The sequence below is a fragment of the Montipora foliosa genome, chromosome 12 (genome assembly GCF_036669935.1).
Source record: "Montipora foliosa isolate CH-2021 chromosome 12, ASM3666993v2, whole genome shotgun sequence".
Taxonomy (NCBI): domain Eukaryota; kingdom Metazoa; phylum Cnidaria; class Anthozoa; order Scleractinia; family Acroporidae; genus Montipora; species Montipora foliosa.
The window spans coordinates 10630849-10649781 of NC_090880.1; the positions used below are offsets into that span (position 1 = coordinate 10630849).

General features: G+C 39.7%; 1 protein-coding gene across 1 annotated transcript in view; it reads right to left on the bottom strand.

Moving 5' to 3' along the window:
• Window positions 1-5685: 5685 nt before the first annotated feature.
• The window catches only part of LOC137980118 (conserved oligomeric Golgi complex subunit 2-like), a 39047-nt gene continuing 25799 nt past the window's right edge, over window positions 5686-18933 (bottom strand). The window contains exons 7-17 of the mRNA XM_068827478.1: window positions 17770-18045; window positions 17281-17420; window positions 17009-17076; window positions 15888-16006; window positions 13649-13708; window positions 13070-13168; window positions 11883-11958; window positions 11645-11790; window positions 8400-8536; window positions 6271-6466; window positions 5686-6151 (exon numbers count right to left, since the gene is read on the bottom strand). Of these exons, the coding sequence (XP_068683579.1) occupies window positions 6053-6151; window positions 6271-6466; window positions 8400-8536; window positions 11645-11790; window positions 11883-11958; window positions 13070-13168; window positions 13649-13708; window positions 15888-16006; window positions 17009-17076; window positions 17281-17420; window positions 17770-18045 (1416 nt within the window). The 3' untranslated portion in view covers window positions 5686-6052. The remainder of the gene's footprint in view (window positions 6152-6270; window positions 6467-8399; window positions 8537-11644; window positions 11791-11882; window positions 11959-13069; window positions 13169-13648; window positions 13709-15887; window positions 16007-17008; window positions 17077-17280; window positions 17421-17769; window positions 18046-18933) is intronic.

Here is an 18933-nt window from a genome sequence, read left to right on the forward strand (position 1 = left end):
CAAATCTGCCGCAAATTACAAGCTGTATTTTTCGAAAATCAGGGGATACTCGCGGGAAAATGCACGAGCGACGTTTCGTCCAAATAAGGAAAATTTTAAACTCAAAAACGCCAGCTCTGAACCAGAGTTAAACGCTTCAATGTCATGTGCTTCTGGCTCAATTGTTCTGCTACACTGACATTGTAAAGAAGGAAATGGTACATTGATATTTATCCCTGCAAATGAATAAAGAGGTGCATATTTTCGAAGATGACTTGGGGATACTTGTGGTCTGTGTTTCACCTTGCATCCTTGTGCAATATCAGTCTGAACGGAGATTAAAGTCAACTCCCTTGATAAAATGTTCCTGTACTACATCCCCACCGACGCAGCACCACAGTTTCTTTAGAAACTACCTCTTTTATTTATATTAAAGTCCATTGCGCGTCAGGGCCTCGTGGTTAGTGCGCTCGACTCCGGATCGAGTGGTCAGGATTCGGCTCCTGGCCGGAGACATTGTGTTGTGTTCTTGGGCAAGACACTTTACTCTCACGGACCGGCGAAATGCTGGGGGTAACACTGCGATGGACTAGCATCCCATCCAGGGGAAGGGGGAGTAGAAATACACCTAGTCACTTCATGCTACGGAAACCGGAGAGAAGCGCCGGCCTGATGGGCCTTCTGGCTCGTAAGCAGAGACTTAATAGGGATAATTAAAAATTATTGCATGAGCGCGCGTTGGATATGAGATGGCTATAACCAGTCTCATATCCAACAAGCGCGAATGGAATAATAGTTTTATTAAATTCCTTAAACTCCAACTTTGGGAGTACGAAATAAGAGCGAAAACAGCGAGAAAATCCAAGCGAAAAAACTTGATGAAGATGCGATAATGTAATACCTTGAGGTCAGACAGACGTAGGCTCGTCACAAAAACATTTCTCAGATGACTTTTGGCGTACTTCTAAACGTCGGAATTGATCCACACTTTCCACAAAAAACGTTTTTTTTCTTTTTTGGTTTTATTCAGAGAGAAATTTCGCTTTCCGGCGAAAAAAGATTTTAGCTTAGGAAAGTTTAGCGCAATCATTTACCATATAAGGGCAAACTAAGGTATATGAGCTGATAACCGAGATTGAGTGAACCAGTCAGAGCACGCGAAATGCATTATCCGAGGTTGAGAATTTAATAATAATTATTATTAAATTCTCAACCTCGGATAATGCATTTCTAGCTTTCTCATTGGTTCGCTGGATCTCGGCTATTAGCCATTATACCTGTGTTTGACCTTTTATGGAAATGAGTGCGGCAAATGTCGCTCAGCATAAAATTTTTGGCGCCTGGAAATCACATCACTTTCCGGTCGTTTCTTAAACTTAACAAGACGCCTTCAAAGGCGTATCCGTGGAATGCGCAAACAGTTAACACAAATTGACCACTTACAGTGAACTTCAAGTACAGGTAAACTTCGGAAAATGGCGAGAGATTACCAGAAAGATACATCTGTAATATAACTTGAAGTTGTCTGTTGTAAAAACGCATTATTAATGTTACTAAATTTTCAAATGCAAACAAGGAAGCCCTATTAGCGGGTTCTCGGGATACGGGATCTTTCATTTATTTATTTTTTGGAATGAGACTTTATTTAAATCCTACAGTTTTACTTCCTTCCTTAACTACGTTCATCCAAAAATTACAAGATCAGCCTTAAATCATCCGAAAAACTTATTACAGATCACAGTTCAACAACTTATCATCCTGGACCAGTTGTTCAAAAGCCGATTAATGCTAATCTCAGGTTAAAAATGAACAAACGAGTTTTATTCTCTACTCCCAAATGCTGTTCAAGGCTGATATTCCGTGAAACTTTACATTAGAAGAAGTCAATAAGCAAAGGAAACTTTCACCAAGGAGTTGAAAACATGAAACAAAAGTTTACGCAAATCCTGGATTAACGTAATCAGCTTTCGAACAACCAGGCCATGTATTCGAATTCCGGTTCCGTAATCCTGGTTTAGTTTCTTGCAAACTGTTTAAATCTGCCGTGGCGAAGACAAGAAGACAACATGTGAACTCCATTTCTCAGAATGCTCAAAAGTGTAAAATTCCGTAATTGCGCGTTCTATAGTCCAGTCCAAAGTTCTACTTTTACAATTCCATAATCTTGATTTCAGTATTAGAGTAACTTGGTACCAAACGTTTCACAATAACTTGAAATCTCGTCAAGGAAAAAACTTAAATCCAGTAGTCCAGTCTGGGTTGAAATCGCCAAAACTCTCTCTATTATCGATTCAAAACTCAACAGAAGCTACAAGTAGTAAATAGTTCTCACAAACTACAAAAGTTCGTCATGATTCTACACTCGAGCTGAACAAAAAACTATCAAACACGAAAACAAAAAACCCTAGTGATCGCTTCTCGAGAAAACACTGTCTAGTTACTGCACTACCACACGTACGCCATGCGCCCCTACTTTAAAAAATATCCCGTATCTCCTCAGTTTCCCCACCCCCCCCCCCCCCCCCCAAAGCCAAAAATCCCATATCTCCACTATTTTTTTACCTAAGTTTTCCCGTGTCCTGATCGCTTTTCGGCCTTTTGGCTAAGATTAGTTTCTCGGCCAATGGCTACGGTCAAGTACCCATGTACTAAGGTGCGTTACTTTTGTCAGTGCCGTAAGGGGCAAGCACAGAACAGTTTCGGTTGTTTAAGAAAAACAACTGACACTGTTCTAGCACAGAGGGTAGGGTAATGCCCGTGGTTTACCAGGGAGGATGATGAAGATACGGTCTGATCGACAAATAACCAACAACTGTGGTACACGATATTGTTTTGGTATCGCAAATCATTAGTGTCATGGTAGATATCTTTGCTGGATACCCCCTGAGAAGACATGTGGTTCAGTAAAGTACTTAACGCAGAACGATTGAAGAAAATAAAAGCAAATCCAGAAACATTTAGCTTCAAGACTGACAAGTTGATCATTTACAGCTTCTTTTTCACCACAAGCTTTAACCGTGTACTCTGATCTTCTGACAGCTTTCCAAAACCAATTCGTATTGAAGTCAAGCCCTTTCCGGCGGGGTTAGTAACAGGATGGGAGACGTCAGAAGATGCAACTTGCTGTCAGGAACATACGACCAAAAATTCTATTTTAATGCCCAAAAATGCGAACTAAGCAAGGCACAGATTTTGTTAGCCTGCCTTACACGTATGCAAAACAAATATCGACGCAAAAGTAACTAAACAATGATATGTAGTTTTTTAAGGAGAGCAGAAGGAACTTTTAGGAAGTGTCGATCGAGAATAAGACAATTTGCGAGATGAAGACATCATAAATTTTGTGCCACGAATATAATACAAGTTACCATTAGCGAAAAACATTTCGGGAGATTTTTGTACGTTCAATCTGAGTTCAATTTTTCTATCGTACTTTTGGTCGTACAAGTAAAATCACAAAATCGAAAGTGACATCGATTTTAGCGGCCGCCTATGATCAAGTTACTTTGCGTGTTTAATATACTGACGCCGCTCACGAAACAAAGGATGCATCTGTGACAAAATGACGGCAAGACACCGGGTTTTTGTTAGTTTACTTTTTTTCTTTCAAGTTTTAATAAAGTCCGAAAGATGTCAATCGTTGATGTTAGCCCTGGTGTCAGCTGAAGTTAAGCTCCTCCGAATGAGGTTAGTACTTGGATGGGGGACTGCTGCGAAGTCCCCGTTACGGACATCAGTAATTCGTTTTTTTGAAACTTGATTTCATTTTTTATTTTGTTTGGCCGTTGAAAGCTATTTTCTTATTTTCTTTCTACGTCAAAACGGCTGAACAAACCGGTTCCCAAGACATATTAGAGTATTCGTGCTATGCAAAATACTCCTAATGAAGTATTCGTTCTGTGTGCAAAATACCGTAATGTTCACAGCGGAACACACAAGTATATCTACGAAGCAAGATCTAGAAATAACGCAGTAAATTCTTCTTACCTTAAAAGCTCGTCTTTCTCAAAGAAAAAACATCTGTCCACTTTATCGAATATTTTAATACTGTGTCAATCATGGCCGGCGGAAAGATTCCACAATAAATAATTGCTTTCCTCTTTGCAACAGAATTGTGTCACGGTGGCCGAGTGGTCTACCGCGCGCACATGATCGAGCAGCGCATGGAAAGTATATAGTTTCTAAATGGGGCAGGGACGTTCGGATATACTGAAGGGTATAAAGGTAAATGACCCCCCTACTGACCCCCTATAAAATCAATGGGAAAATGAATACTGCTTACTTAAGCCTCAAAAACCCTTTTTAAACAGCATTGTTCAGCAATATTTAAGTCTAAGCACCCATTTTAAAAAGGTTAGCTTACATGAAGTAATCGGCCATCACAACAATAATCGAAAACTAACCTTTTTAAAATGGGCGCTTAGACTTAAATATTGTTGAACAATGCTGTTTAAAAAGGGATGTTGAGGCTTAAGTAAGCAGTATTCATTTTCCCATTGATTTTATAGGGGGTCAGTAAGGGGGTCAGTTGACCGGGGGTCAGTATTAGTAAGGGGGTCAGTTGACCGGGGGTCAGTGTTTTGTCGAAACCCGGTAAATTCACCCGATCGGAGCTTAATTCAATATCCGTGGGGTATGCACATTTGTGACTACCAACAAAAAAAATAAAATTTCACACCAGCCCGGTTTTAAGACGTGGTATGCCTTCGGCATTCCACGTAAATATAATTTAGCAAAACCGAAGGTTGAGAATTTAATAAAACAATTATTCCATTCGTCCTTGTTGGATACGAGATTGGTAATAGCCAACTTGGCGCTACACCCCTCGTTGGCTATTTACCATCTCGTATCCAACGCGGGCTTAATGGAATAATTGTGAATTATCACTGTAAGGTGGTCAATTTACATTATCAACTCCCTTGATAAAACCAAAAATGTTCGTGTACTACTTCCCCACCGACGCAGCACCACAGTTTCTTTAGAAACTACCTCCTTTATTCATATTAAAGTCCATTGCGCGTCAGGTAAAGGTGGCGATCCCAAGTTTAACGTACACCGTTTACAACGCAATATTAAACTGAAACGAAGAACTATAAATCGAGTTCTTCAGTTCATTATGTTTGAGTTTGCTCATAGAGAAGATATCGTTGACGTCACAATGTTGTCATTAGTGTGCCAAAAAAACGCCCACAAATTATGGATAAATCTTTGCTACCTTATTTTGTAAAAACAACCAAACTGATCCGTTCAGTTCCTGATATTTGTAGAGCATGGTGTTATAGCTCATATACCATGATGGCTAAGCCAATCAAAACTCTAGAATTGCATTATCCAATGATCTAGGTTTTAACAACTATAAGTATTCCTTTCAGAGCGGTTTTCAATTGAGTGTCGAAAGTCATTAGCGAATTACTTTGGTTTTGCATTACTTCACTCAGTGATTGGTTCAAAGTTCCTGCCACTTTTTCAACCAATCAGAAGTGAAACCAAAACCAATCGTGGCTCGCGCGTGCACATTTTCCCGCGTTTTGTGTCGGCTACGTGTAATTACTTCGAGTTTTGATTGGTTTACTGGATTGTCTCCGTCCTTTTTGATTGGCCAAAGTAATTACTTTGGTGTTGGTTTTACGACACTTGATTGAAACTCGCTCTATCCAAGGACAATTACACAATGGAATCAAGTCCAAAAAGAGACAACATTGTTTGCTTCACTGACTGTATTTAAAAACGAAATTTCAGGCATTTTTTTGACACTTATTCCTTTGCGCTTACTACGTATAAGTTCCATTTCAATTGACTTTCGTACTCTTTCATTAGCATTTTTTCCCTTTTTCTCTTTTCAGTGCGGTCTAAAATGCTCACCATTGAGCGACTGACCTATCCGGTAAATAAATCAAATAAATAAATGAGAGGCGTGACGCTCGTTGATCACCAAGGTAAAAATAAAACCCTGTACTTGGAGCCGGGCTGCAAATAATTTTCAGTCTACCTTGTACGTTGGCGATGTGATGAAGATACGAGCTACCGCGTGAAAGAACATACGGAGCAAAGCCAGTTGTTACATGTTTTGTGATCAATTCGAAGCTGTGTTACACGTTCGAGCGATTTTCACAGTATTCATCAACTCTGTGTAAGCAGGGATTCGGTTTTCGCCAAGACCCATCTCTTTGATCTGACAAAAGACAAAACAACAACAACAACAACAATCTCACCAGCAAAAGTCAAGGGATTCGCGAATAACCAACCAGGCCTAGGAAGAAAAAGCAAATGCCATGAAAGTTTTCGACTAACCGCTCGTCCAAATTCTTCTGTGTCGTGTGTGAATTGCACTCGAATTTTGTCATCATCGCTCATCACAGGCTGGCCTTCCTGTGTGTTTTGGGTTCCTGTGCCCTGTCCGAGTTGTTTTCTTGATCTTTTAAGACGCATTAAACTATCTTCAGTTCGCTTAATGGAGGTTAGCACATCTACTGTAATGACATGGTACCTAACACAAACGAATAAACAACACAAAAAGCAAATCAAGAAGTGCGTATTTAGGAATAAACAACTGAATTCATTTAGACCCGAATTATTTAAGGGAATGTTTTCAGTAGAATACCGTACATGTGGAACAACCTGCCTTTTCTAGGAATTTCCGTAACCTTAGCTTATCATTGTTCAAAAAGCAATATAGTGAATTCTACGAAAAGAATGGCATTCATCCTGACAACCCTCCTGTCACCCGTACAAGTCAGCATGACCGTTTTTATACTAGAGACGTATAATACGTTTGGCCGACTTTGGGCACATTAATTTGATGCGTCTTTTAGTTCGTCATTTAATTCGTCCCGTATAAAGACGGGCGAGAGACGCATTATACATCTGGCGAACTAAATAGTTTAAAGCGTCTTGAATTTAAATTAATTTGCCCAAAGTCACCCAGACGTATTAAACATCTATATTATTATTTGGTTCTGCCTCACAAGGACTGGGAACTACCAAATTCACGAACTTGATTGGCTGAAATCGATAACGACCGCGGTCTAGCTTTTCCCGTCAAAACCGGTAATGTTTTCGGGTGAAAAAGTTGCAAACTAAAATGCAAAAATAATAAGTATTTTCTCCTACCAATATTTATTTATGGAAGTGCCAAAAAACATGATGAGAAAGCAAGGTAAGAAGGACGAGCAAACTTTGGCAGAATTAAGTTCAGCTCATCGTCACTCATCGCCGTTCGCAAGCAAAATGTCAGTTAGTGCAAACCAGTTACATTAAATGAATTAAATTGTTCTCTTTTGCCATATAATAAACATCTTATTAACTGAGCTTAGTCAGTCTGTATAGGAGAATCTTGACCTCGGTCTGTACTCAAGACCTCGGTCAAGATTCTCCCACACAGACCTCCTGCTCGGTTAATAAGAGCCAAGTCTAAAAACAGCCAATACCTACTCATACTCTGGTTCAGTAATTATCAATTATTCCATGAGCGTGCGTTGGATAAGAGATGGTAGATAGTTGGCTATAACCAGTCTCAAATCCAACAAACGCGAATGAAAAAAAAATTTAACTTTCAGTAAATTCTACTTTTTTCCGCCTTTGTGTTCCAGGATATTTCTCTTCCCGAACAAATTTTTCAGCTTGGCAACACTTGAGTGAACCAATCAGAAAGCTAAAAACGCAACATCCGAGATTGCAAACTTAATTAAAGAACAATAATCATAATGATGTGTTAAAGATAATCATAATAGCTAATTTGCAACAAATCACTAGAGACACAGATAACAATGCTGCAATGTACAATTCCTGGTGGACGAACAAAAGGAGCTAATCACCGATCTATTGTTTTTGTCGATCAACTTGGCTGCGAAGACGAAACATAAAAACCACCTATTGTCATTTTCGATCTTTGTTATTTAGTGTGGGTGGGCGAGCGCGAATGGTTCGTATATTCCCTTCTAGTTCTTCCCCAGTGCACTATGGGAGAACGCAAATTCTAATCTTGGGTATCCTGTGCGCAAGGTGAACTCTAGCAAATATTGTTTTCAGCGCCATCTTGAAATACGTCTTTCATGCATTGATACGTCACATTCGCAAATGACGATTTCGCACCTCATGATCGTTTGTTTCTTTCCCTGCCCTTCTCTCTTGAACACACTTCAATAGTCCGAGATTACTACTAGTCGTACATTCTTGCCAAAAGTCTGCTCGATTTATTTTCTTTTCCAACGTACGTGCAATTCAAGTGAAAATGGGTTAAATAAAATACAAATTAAATTGAACAACAACAAGGATTGGGGAGGGATGAAAACGAATACTGCTATAGGGTTCCACACCATGGCAAGACGGAACACCAACCAAAATTCGCACGATTGCTACTCGTAGCGGCTTGCATGCGTTCTTTGGTCGACAACGAATCATCTTATCAAATAGTCACTTACTTTGAAAGCAGTGCTTGCATAATAGCTCCTGCCCAAGCCAGACGTTGTTGCTGACTAACGTGAGATTGATTTTGATCAAGAAAGTCGCGGACAGACCGAAGTACACTGTTCACAAAGGGCGACGCTTTAGTTGGAATCTTAAAATCAAGCCAAAGACAGTTTGTCGTTAGTTTATGTTCTGTTTTTCCCATCCTTGCACAACTATAAGCATCCAAATGTTCCATTATGTGTAGTGGGGTAGCTGATCAAGGAGCATCGGCTGACTTGTACAAGTAAAAAACTGAGTTGTCTCTCATTTTTTAAATGTCCCGTGTATGAATATCAATTGTGCCAAGTCACAATCTGGATAGTACGTCATCTTGATGGGAGTTACCTTAAGAAGGAAAACATTACCTGAAAGCTAACCGTTGTTAAGGGCTGTGCCTACTAATTCAAAGGTATTTTGGCGCGGTTTACTGAATATGCGGGAAAACCAGATCTTAACAAGTGTTATTAAAACCCAAAAAGAAAATTGGGGCTAGCCACGCATTTTTCGAAGATAATTAATCAACAAATTTTGCAAAAAACTTTAAAATACAAACTGAAGCAATGTATGGCGTTCTTTTCCAAATTGAAGCTTCATCATCTCCGAAAAATGCGTGGTTACCCCCAATTTTCTTTTTGGATACCAAGAGCACTTGCTTAGTTCTGCTTTCTCCGCATAGTTTTGAACCGCGCAAAAACATCCCTGGATTAAAATAAGCACCACCCATACGAAATCCGAGTATCTCGAGATGCGCAGAACGTATGCGCAATAACAATAGTAGGCACCGTCCTTAAATAAGTGTTTTGTCTCTCGCTCTATTTCTCTCAGCTTTATGGTATTGACTATTCTTTGAAATTTTTTCTTCTTTTCTTTCCTCAACTTTTCTCGAGGCTTTCTTTGCTTAAATTTCTCAAATTTCACCGCTTCTTCTATCGTGCTCTTTCGTGCTCTTTATCCCGTTGCTCATCACTATATTTAAATTTCAAGTCTCTTTTCTCGTGATATCCCTCCAAGGATGCTTGACTTGAATAATTGCGTAGCCACCAGTGTGGGCCTGACCACAGCTATATATGTCAAACCTGTTTTGGATTAAAACCGGCGAAAAGTGCAGGAAAAAACATTTTGCAAACCGCTTTCTACCTAAACACGACTAGCGTCGATTTTACTAAGAATGGCCTTGTACAACCTCGTTCCCAGGGCTTTTCTCCGCCGAGGGGAAGGTGGGCGGCGCAGAAAAGCCCTGGGAACGAGGTTGGGCCTTGTATCCGCGTCAAGACGCAGAAAGCACGCGAAAAGCAGGCCTCGTTTTGGTTTAGGTTAACCTAGCTTGAGCCTGAGATCCAATCGAAACTAGTACCTGGTCACCGGTCAACTTAGAAAAAGCTGACGTCCATGAGCTCTAAACTTGCGCCAGCGATATGGTCACATGATACTGGTCAACGGATACCTTGTCTTGACAGGTGTCAATTAACCACAACTTTGATGACCAATAGAGCGACTTTCGTATGACCTTGAAAAAGTGTTCACAATTAAATTGTTTCACGGACCAATCCATGTTCGGCAACACTAAAACAAGGCTATGGGCAGTAAAGTTCCACGGAGAGATAACGTTGTTTGCATCCGCCGATATTCACCGAGCCTGAGGTGAATTAGCCTTTTCCAGGCTCCCAGAAAACGAGAAAACGAAAACAACTGCGTGTGAAAAGCGAGAGGAGACTTGGTTGCACGCATTTTTTTCTCTTTCCCGACTATGAGGGAGCCTGGAGCAGGCTAGTGATGAATAATTGTTTTAGTATAATTACATACTTAAGTGATTATTTGAAAAATACGCATTTTCTCGAAAACCATTAATTTATTCGGCTGTAACGTCGATAAAACGGCTTGCAGCCATTTTGAAAAACCGCTTAGGTGATTATCGCGTAATAATCACCTCATCGGCAACCAATCAGCGCAGAGAATTTTCAATAATCACCCATGTAATTATTCTAATATCAATTATTGGGAGACTTCGTCGTACGCGCCCACGAGCAATACCACTGGCCATGATTACCATGAGAAAAGCAACTCATTGGTTTCTATGAGTATGTTGCTCCGCTTGGCGGTGCTTTGGGCCGCCGGAGCTCAGCTATGAGGCGTGGCGACAAATAATAGAACTCGCTTTCCAGGAAAATAAAGGACATGAAAGGATTTAGCCAAATATGACCATATTGTTTTTACCTGTACAGCAAATAGGGAACAGAAAAACGTACGCAATCTTTTGATACCCTCTACGGAAGTTTCACATACTCGAACAATTACTGATACCCACTAAGGGGATTGCAAAAATACGACGCAAAAGAACATTCTGCATGGGAGACACCGCAAAGGCTGTAGGTGGTACTAATTAAACTGAGAGCAGTCCCTTCATAAATCAGTCGAGAGCGGCCCGCTTTCCCGAGGACGTCGTGTTTTGTCACGCAAACGAATAAAAGACCGAGGGAGGATTGGGATCCCAAGCCTCTCTTGGTCTTTCTTTCGTTTGCGTGACGTTTGCGTGACAAAACAAGACTGCCTTAAGAAAGTGGGCCGCTCGACTGGTTTATGAAGGCTAGGTGCTAATATATGTTGTCAACAGCTAGGAAGTTTGGAGGCTGTTACTTTTTACTATTTCTGGATGTTTGGAATAAATGTGACACGCATGATAATTATGTAGTATGCGTCTTCGGCCCCGTTTAGACGGAGAAAACTGAATTGTCCCAGTTAAGAGGGTGACCTTCCTAGCCGAGTCAAGGATTTGACGAAATATGACCATATTGGTTTTACCTGTACAGTAAATAAAGAACAAAAACATACGCAATCTTTTGATACCCAAGCTTTTACAGGAGAAAAAAGTTGACTCGTTTGCCCGAGTCAAGAGCTGGCCGCCATTTGTTTTTTCAAATGACAACAGCGCTCGCACATGTTCTCATTATCTTGCCTTGTTGGCCCGGCTTGGCGAGCCAAAGTGTTCATATAGAAAAAAGGAGGCCCGGTTAGCAGGGTGATCCTACCGCCGAAAAGGGTGACCCGCCTTCTAGCCGAGCCAACTCATGAAAACGGTTCACCGCGTTTTGCAAGGATATGTAGAAACAGTTAGCTCGCCCAGGGTTGAGATCGCGTAGACGAGTAACCCTTCAGCCCGAGGCAACTTTACTCCATATACAAGGGGCCTTAGGCACACTCCGACACTGACTTTTTTTACCTCTTTGTTAGTTCTGCGGTAAAGTCTGGGGATGTTTTTAGCAGCTTCAAGGCCTTGACTGGCCCCATTTACAACTAGGCTGACAACCTGACCCTCTAATCCTGGCACCAGTTGCTGAATAACACCGCAACTCTCCAAGATGGCGTCTAAATGCAAGCAAACATAGAAATAAAGTTATCCATCAGATTTCCAATGTCATGGCCAGACATAAGAAAATTCTGGCGGCTAAGTGACAAACCTGAAAGTAAATCTATGTCTTGAATGTTTGTTTGACGAAGCTTTGGTAGGATGTTCTGCCTAAAGTACTCAGGGATCTAAAACACATCAAAATATGAATTAAACCTAGGTTACTTAAAAGACTATAATTTGTAATTTTCCTGAGGGGTGCCCATGTAAACTTTAAAGCATTCACAGGGCATTCCGTAAACCACACCAAATTGTTCAGCAGAGTCAACAGCTTCTTTAGGCCGTACTGATGTAATCTTAATACAGTCTCCGACTTGAAAAACATTGGCGAGATTAATAGGTTATTTCCGAGTTCATGCCTGCCTCCCCTTCAAAGCGAGTCCAAGTGCGAAGGTTTTGTTATGAAAATTAGTTTTCATTCAGATGTAAAGTAGAACTAATTACCATCACAAAACCTTGGCACTTAGACTCGGTTTGAAGAAGAGGCAGACATGAACTCGGAAATGGCCTATTAAAGAGCATGACCGAGACATCCGACTCGCCCTTACCCAGACCTCCGCCGTTTCAGAGCACGCCCACAGCAGCGGACACAACCCGTTTTGGAGCTTATTGATCGTTAACCTCACTAGTACACACGAAAGGTGAGAGCTAATTCACAAAAGACTTACTCCTAACATCATCAACAGGGACAGTGGGATAGCAATTCTGGTAGCATGAATGCCCACCATCCAGAAACACAACAAAAGAAGAGCGGCATGACAGTGCAATTCACTGACTGTGCTGCTCTTTTTTTAACCCAAGAGAATATGAAGGTAAGAGACGTAATCCCTCATATTGACCCTGTTCCCATCGTAATCCCTCTTAAGTTATTTTTAGATCTCCTGCGAGATCCGGTATTCCAACGAGGGTTAACTGATAGCCAATCATATGTTCCCATTTTTACCAATCATTGCGTGGGAATTCTCTCAGCTGTCAATATTGGTAAAAATGGGGACATATGATTGGCTATCAGTTAACCCTCGTGGGAACACCGGATCGATCTCGCAGGAGATCTAAAATTGAGGCTTAAATAAGCACAACATTTCTACATTTGTTTTTCTCTTTATATATCTCGGAAATAATTAATAATGCAAAAATAGGCACCACATTTCTACATTTCTTTCTCTTTATAAATCTCGAAAATAATTAATAACAACATTAAAGGCCGCCAACTTTTGGGGCCCACTGAACCCTACTCACTTTCCTCAAAAGGATGTTCAAGTCCTTCAGCAAGTAAACCAAGTAGCATGTCTGACCTTCTTCACTCTCTTTGTTTGCATTGTTTTCTCCTTCAATGTTCTGTAGTGAGTGCAATAAATAAGTTATGCAAGTGAAGAACAGTAAATGCTCATTTCCAGAGATAGAGTACACTACCACACAAAGTGAATGGTGAGAATACTGCGTAAAAAACGCGCACATGCACGACCAATTGGATAATTATTATCAGCTAATAGCCCTAATACATGATGACGTCTGACTAGTTAAAATCACCACCAAGCCTCGAATTCGAAAGTCAAACTTGTCAATTTTGGCTTGAGCTAAATCCCAAAGGAACGAACTTGTAAAGAAACCCACGTGCGAACAGTATTGCACGTCCAAATGATGTGAATAATTATGTGCAAACGAGGCTTGGTGGTGAAATTAGCCAGTCAGACGTCATCACGCATAAGGCCCATTATAGAGGGGAGTTCAAATTATGACAAGATAAATTCTGTGCAAGGGTTCAAACGACACTTTTTTCATTGTCCATGAACAATAAAAGACGTAATCATTGCTTACATTCGTAGGTTTTGAAGAAGACACCTTATCTCTTACCCACACTGACAATCGTGACAAAAGCTAAAAAAAAAAAAAGAAAAGAAAAAAATGGGTCATTGATCAATGATGACAAAAAGATATTCACAAAAACCCTTTTTGCTCCAGGTTCAAGTCTAAGGAAGCAAGACCAAAAGAGAACTGGGTTTAGGCAGAAACCCAAAAGGGTTGAAACGTGTAACACGCGTTCACAGCTTCCGAATATTCAGCGCGAACTGATTGGTTGAAAGTTTCAGTGCTAAGTACCATATTTGGAAACCCCTCGCTCTTGTGGTTCCAAATATGGTACTTTGCAAATTGAATATTCAGAAGCTTGCTTCCCCCGAACTGTCAGGGAATGATTTGACAAGGATCTCAAAGAAACGTAGACGAAGAGTCACTCGCGTCATCGACGCAAAGGACAAGTTGACGAATGCATATGTACTGAGATTTTATGCTGAAAAAAGAATGGCGAGCTTTACAGCAAAGCTTCCAAATTTTGTTATTGAACATTTGACTGTAAGTACAAGTTGAAGTCTACAAACATAATTATGCTGAGAAGGAAACCACTAATTATTGATTATTCCATTTCTCGACTCCTGCAAGGCAGCACGCGCTTACGGCTTCCCGAAAACAAAAACAAACAAGACGCTCCATAAAAGCGTAGACTGGGTTGCCTGTGGTACGTGTTACACAATTGAACCGCAGGATTCCAGTTAATATTTTTAAGTGGGGGGGATGGGGGGGGGGGGGGGGTAATTAAGACCATTTGAGGGTCACCCACATGTCGCGTCAGCAGAGGCCCTTTGGCTCACACGTTCACACCTTTATATATTTTGTTATATCCTGTCCCATTTTGACGTCTGTTACTTTTTAGTGCTACTATGATCAAATTTTTATCCCTTGATTTTTTAGGGTTATCACATATATATAGAATACCAGGAAAGATTATAAACGCTGTCTACAGCTACAGCTACAGCTGTTGACTAAAACGCCATTCGCGTTGCAATGACTTTTGACGCCATTGCTGGTTAACGAGAATAACAAACTCACGAGGCAGAATGTATATTTATATTTAATTAAGTTAGCACAATAGAAAGACGCTAACCTCGTTTTGACACGAAAATGCTTTACTATTGCCATAAAAACTATCCAGTTAAGCTCGCATATTATAAAACATGATGAATTCATAAAGGCAACCTTTTCTAGCGAACAATTTTTTGAAACAAACAACATATTTGCTATAAGAGGCAAAAACCCCTTCCTATTTCATTACGTGCGTGAAGAGAAAAAACTCAATCGTGCCAAATATGCGCAATATTACAACAAACTAAATTTCAGGATCAAACCGTTTCCATGAAGAACCTTTTCCTTGAATAATGAAGCACAAAATAGACGACAAGCTTTCTTTCAAATAATTCTTGGCTGTCACATTTCCAATTATTTTTTTACTGAAGACTGTGCAGAGTTGATCACAGATCCACTTAAGGTGTTCCATTCGTTCTCTGTCTTTGTTGAACCCATAAGTTACCAGAGAATTTTCCATTTGGTTTCAGTGTTCTACATAACAGCACACTTGGTAAAATATTAGAAATACAGCTCACTTTGATTTTGGCTCGACCGGCGATAGATTGTTGTCGAAGTCCATTACTCGTCGCTTTTAAGATTCCAGGTGTTTGTTTTTCACCGCCTGCCTAGTTTATCCAACTGACTTTCCATTATTGAGCTCCATAAGGGTATATTTTGTTTAAGGATCCACTAAAACGGCATTCGCGTTACATGACTTTCGACGCCATTGCAGGTTAAGTTAATGATTCTACTGTGTCCACCAGAGAAATCTACGTATTTCCACGACCCTCTCGATCCTAAGACAATACGCGCAGAAGGCTCTATGCACAAAGACACCACTTACCAGGGGAGTGACAGGCAAGACTTTTACCGACACGGAAAAAAAAATAACTAAAAATAATAATAATAATAATAAAACGAAGAAATCCCACCCACTTTCCGACTGGGATTGCCATACTGGCAACCCAGTAAAAATAAAACAACGGAGAAATATACCCATTTTCCGACTGGGATTGCCGTACGAGCCACCCAGTAAAAATAAAACAACGGAGAAATATACCCATTTTCCGACTGGGATTGCCATACTGGCAACCCAGTAAAAACAAACTCAGTAATCGGATTATCGCAAAATATGGGGATTTGAAATTTTCCAAACCTGTAAAGTTAATTTCCAAAATCTGTGACACAGAGCCTGAATATACACTGAATCCTGCCAACACCTCTGAACACACCACCATAACACACTCACTGCACATGTCATGAACAGCTCTGAATCTTAAAGAAAGAAATGAAAACTGTATTTTATAGCAGCCATTCTACTCAACTCAATTCAACCTTAAGACGACTGAGGCAACCCCACGACTGCGGCACCAGCCATTTTACACAGATATTCTAAATTACATGTACTAATGTTATTTTTATTTTTATTTTTCATTTACTTATTTTTTTATATTATTTATTTTGAACACTGTAGTCAATTAACTCTTGATTACCTTACTGGGTATTATATTCTTCTTATTACATTCTTATATTCTTCTTCACCTCTCTTATTCATTGTAAATAATTCATAAGTTTGTTAACATTTATTATTTGTTTTAAAATCTTGTAGATACACTTTAGTTTGTAGGTCCCCATCAGCTTTTTAGCTGCCTTTTATTGACCTACATGACAAATAAAGTATGTATGTATGTACTTAACTCCGTTTAACCTTAAGATGACTAAGGTACCATGGCACTGCAGCACCAGCCATTCTACTCAACTCAACTTACTAACCTCGTTTTCTCGGTCCAAATGGTATCCTTCCCTTGATTTATGACCGCACGCTTCACTCTTGGGCCATAAATCAATGGGAAAAATGAAGATCCATATTAAACTTATAGTAGAGACCGAGAAAACTAGGATAGTGAGATATTTATTATATCTCTGAGGTGATAAGGCACGCAGGAAAGCTTGGGAAACAGTTAAACGAACGTCAAAAATGATTGGCATGTGTAAAAATCTGAAAAAATGCTTCACTGCAAGTTTCAAAGAAGTTATTTCACATAATCAACATGAAAAACTTGATAGAAAATGTTACATCACATTTCAAATTAAGAGGGATGTACAGCGGGTCATGCCATAAAATTAGCCAATGATAAATGTACATGTAGTGCGTGTACTATCTGAAAGACATTATAAAGTGTTGTCTGCACCTAGCTTTGTTGTTGTGATAGTTGGAGGGGTTTAAATCATACCAAAAATAACTTTAGTTTAATTACATTCCTTAAATTGCAATACCTTGGTCATTATTGCAGACCTGGGATGATTGGAGTGAAGTTTCAAACTTACTTGCCACTTCCTGAAACCTAAATATAAATTTTATATCAACTGATGCAAACCGCATCTGTGAAAAGACAGAGTTGATTCCATGAATGACAGATTAGGTTACCACAAGTCAATAAAATTGGGATTCACACAATGTCAATGAAGCACTCATTACACAATGCATTATGGCAATAAATGGCTAAGAAAAGAAAAACACCAAAACAACAAATTAATTTCCTCCCAACCTGATTTGAAAATAGACAGGTAAACTCCATCTGGCCATGAAAGATATAAAACTTGGATGTGACCTCAGCCGTTGCACACTTGCCTTTGAACCACAAAGCCCTTCAAACTTATTGATGAACCACACTGTTGTCATGTATTTCTGAAAAATACCCACATTGCTGTCACACAATACACATATAATTCTGAGGTGTATTGGGGTCAAATTGTTCTACAGAGCACTGGCATCAGAATTACTTTCCTACCATTTAAAACTTATTTTGCAATAACCAAGGACATGAAAAAGGAAGCATACAATGCACTGTATACATAAACACCGTCTCCAACTACATCTCATTCTTGAAATGTTTTAACATGCACAAGAACAGTGAGGTGGTGAGTTGGTATTTTCAAAATGTTGATCACCACATTCAGTTTTTATCCTGCGAGTACCTGCTTGTGTTGACTTTGAAATTACATATTAAACTGTCAAACTAGCTCTGAGTTCAAACCTGATGGAAGGAATCTGGATTTCCAGGGGCAAAAATTGATCCAAAGCGTATCTCCACGAGACTGGCAACTTCTGGCCACACTGCATTCACTAAGAAGTCAAAGCCTCTGATTCCTGCTCTTTGTTCACCAAACATCTCCATTTCACTGGCAACAAACCTCCCAGAGCTTATGTTCATCATTGCTGTGCAATGTCTTGGAACAAACTCCAGAACTTTATTATAAACATTGTACAGCCCTTGAGAGGGATCATCTGTTAGCGCTTTTCCAACAATAACCTGATAATAATTCAATAGGATCATATTATAATTCCTGAAACCTACATGTATTGAGAAAAAAGTATGGTTGACTCTAGTTGCAGCTGATAAGTTTGAAGTAAATTCTCTCTTAAAAATACTGATGAAATTGACACCAGGTCACCAGATGAAAATCTAATTAAAAACGTACAGACCTTTTTAAAAATTTCTCGCATCAAAGACATTGGCTGACATTACTGGCTCTTCCAAAAGTTGAACTTTGTACAGCAGATAGAATGAAAATGGCTGTGAGAGCTCTTACAGTAACGACAGTTTTTGAACTGTCCAGTGATACAATACACCTTATGCAGTTCTGTGAATTCAAAACTCAAAGCTTAGTTACATCAGGAGGCTTCTCAAAAAGAAAACTTCACATTATTGATGACAGATAATAAGGAATTATTAATGATTTATTAATGAAGAGTGTTGTTACAAGTGTACTGTTGACTAAAAATGTCTCAGACTGCTTTGTTGTGGTCTTCCTGAAGATGAATAGCAAACTTTTTCTGGTATTAATATTGATTAATTTTGTGGTCTTACAGTGCGACATGCCTTACCGTGGCCACCTTACAAAGTTTTTTACAAATTACCGTATCTGCCAAGCAGGGCATGCAAATTTGATTGATAGTCACGCATCCTTGCAAAGTTCCCACGGTTGTAAGCTGAACACCATTGCATGCCTTTTTGGGTTGTTGACCTTACATATTTACGTTTCACGTAGTTGTCAAATGTGAAAGTTTGTTGGGTGGCCATGGTAAGGTGCGTTGCACTGTAAAGGAAAACACAGACCAGAATTTCTTGGGATCAACTTTATGTATGCCTCTTTATGTTCATTATCTGATATAAACATATTTAATAATGTTCAAGAAT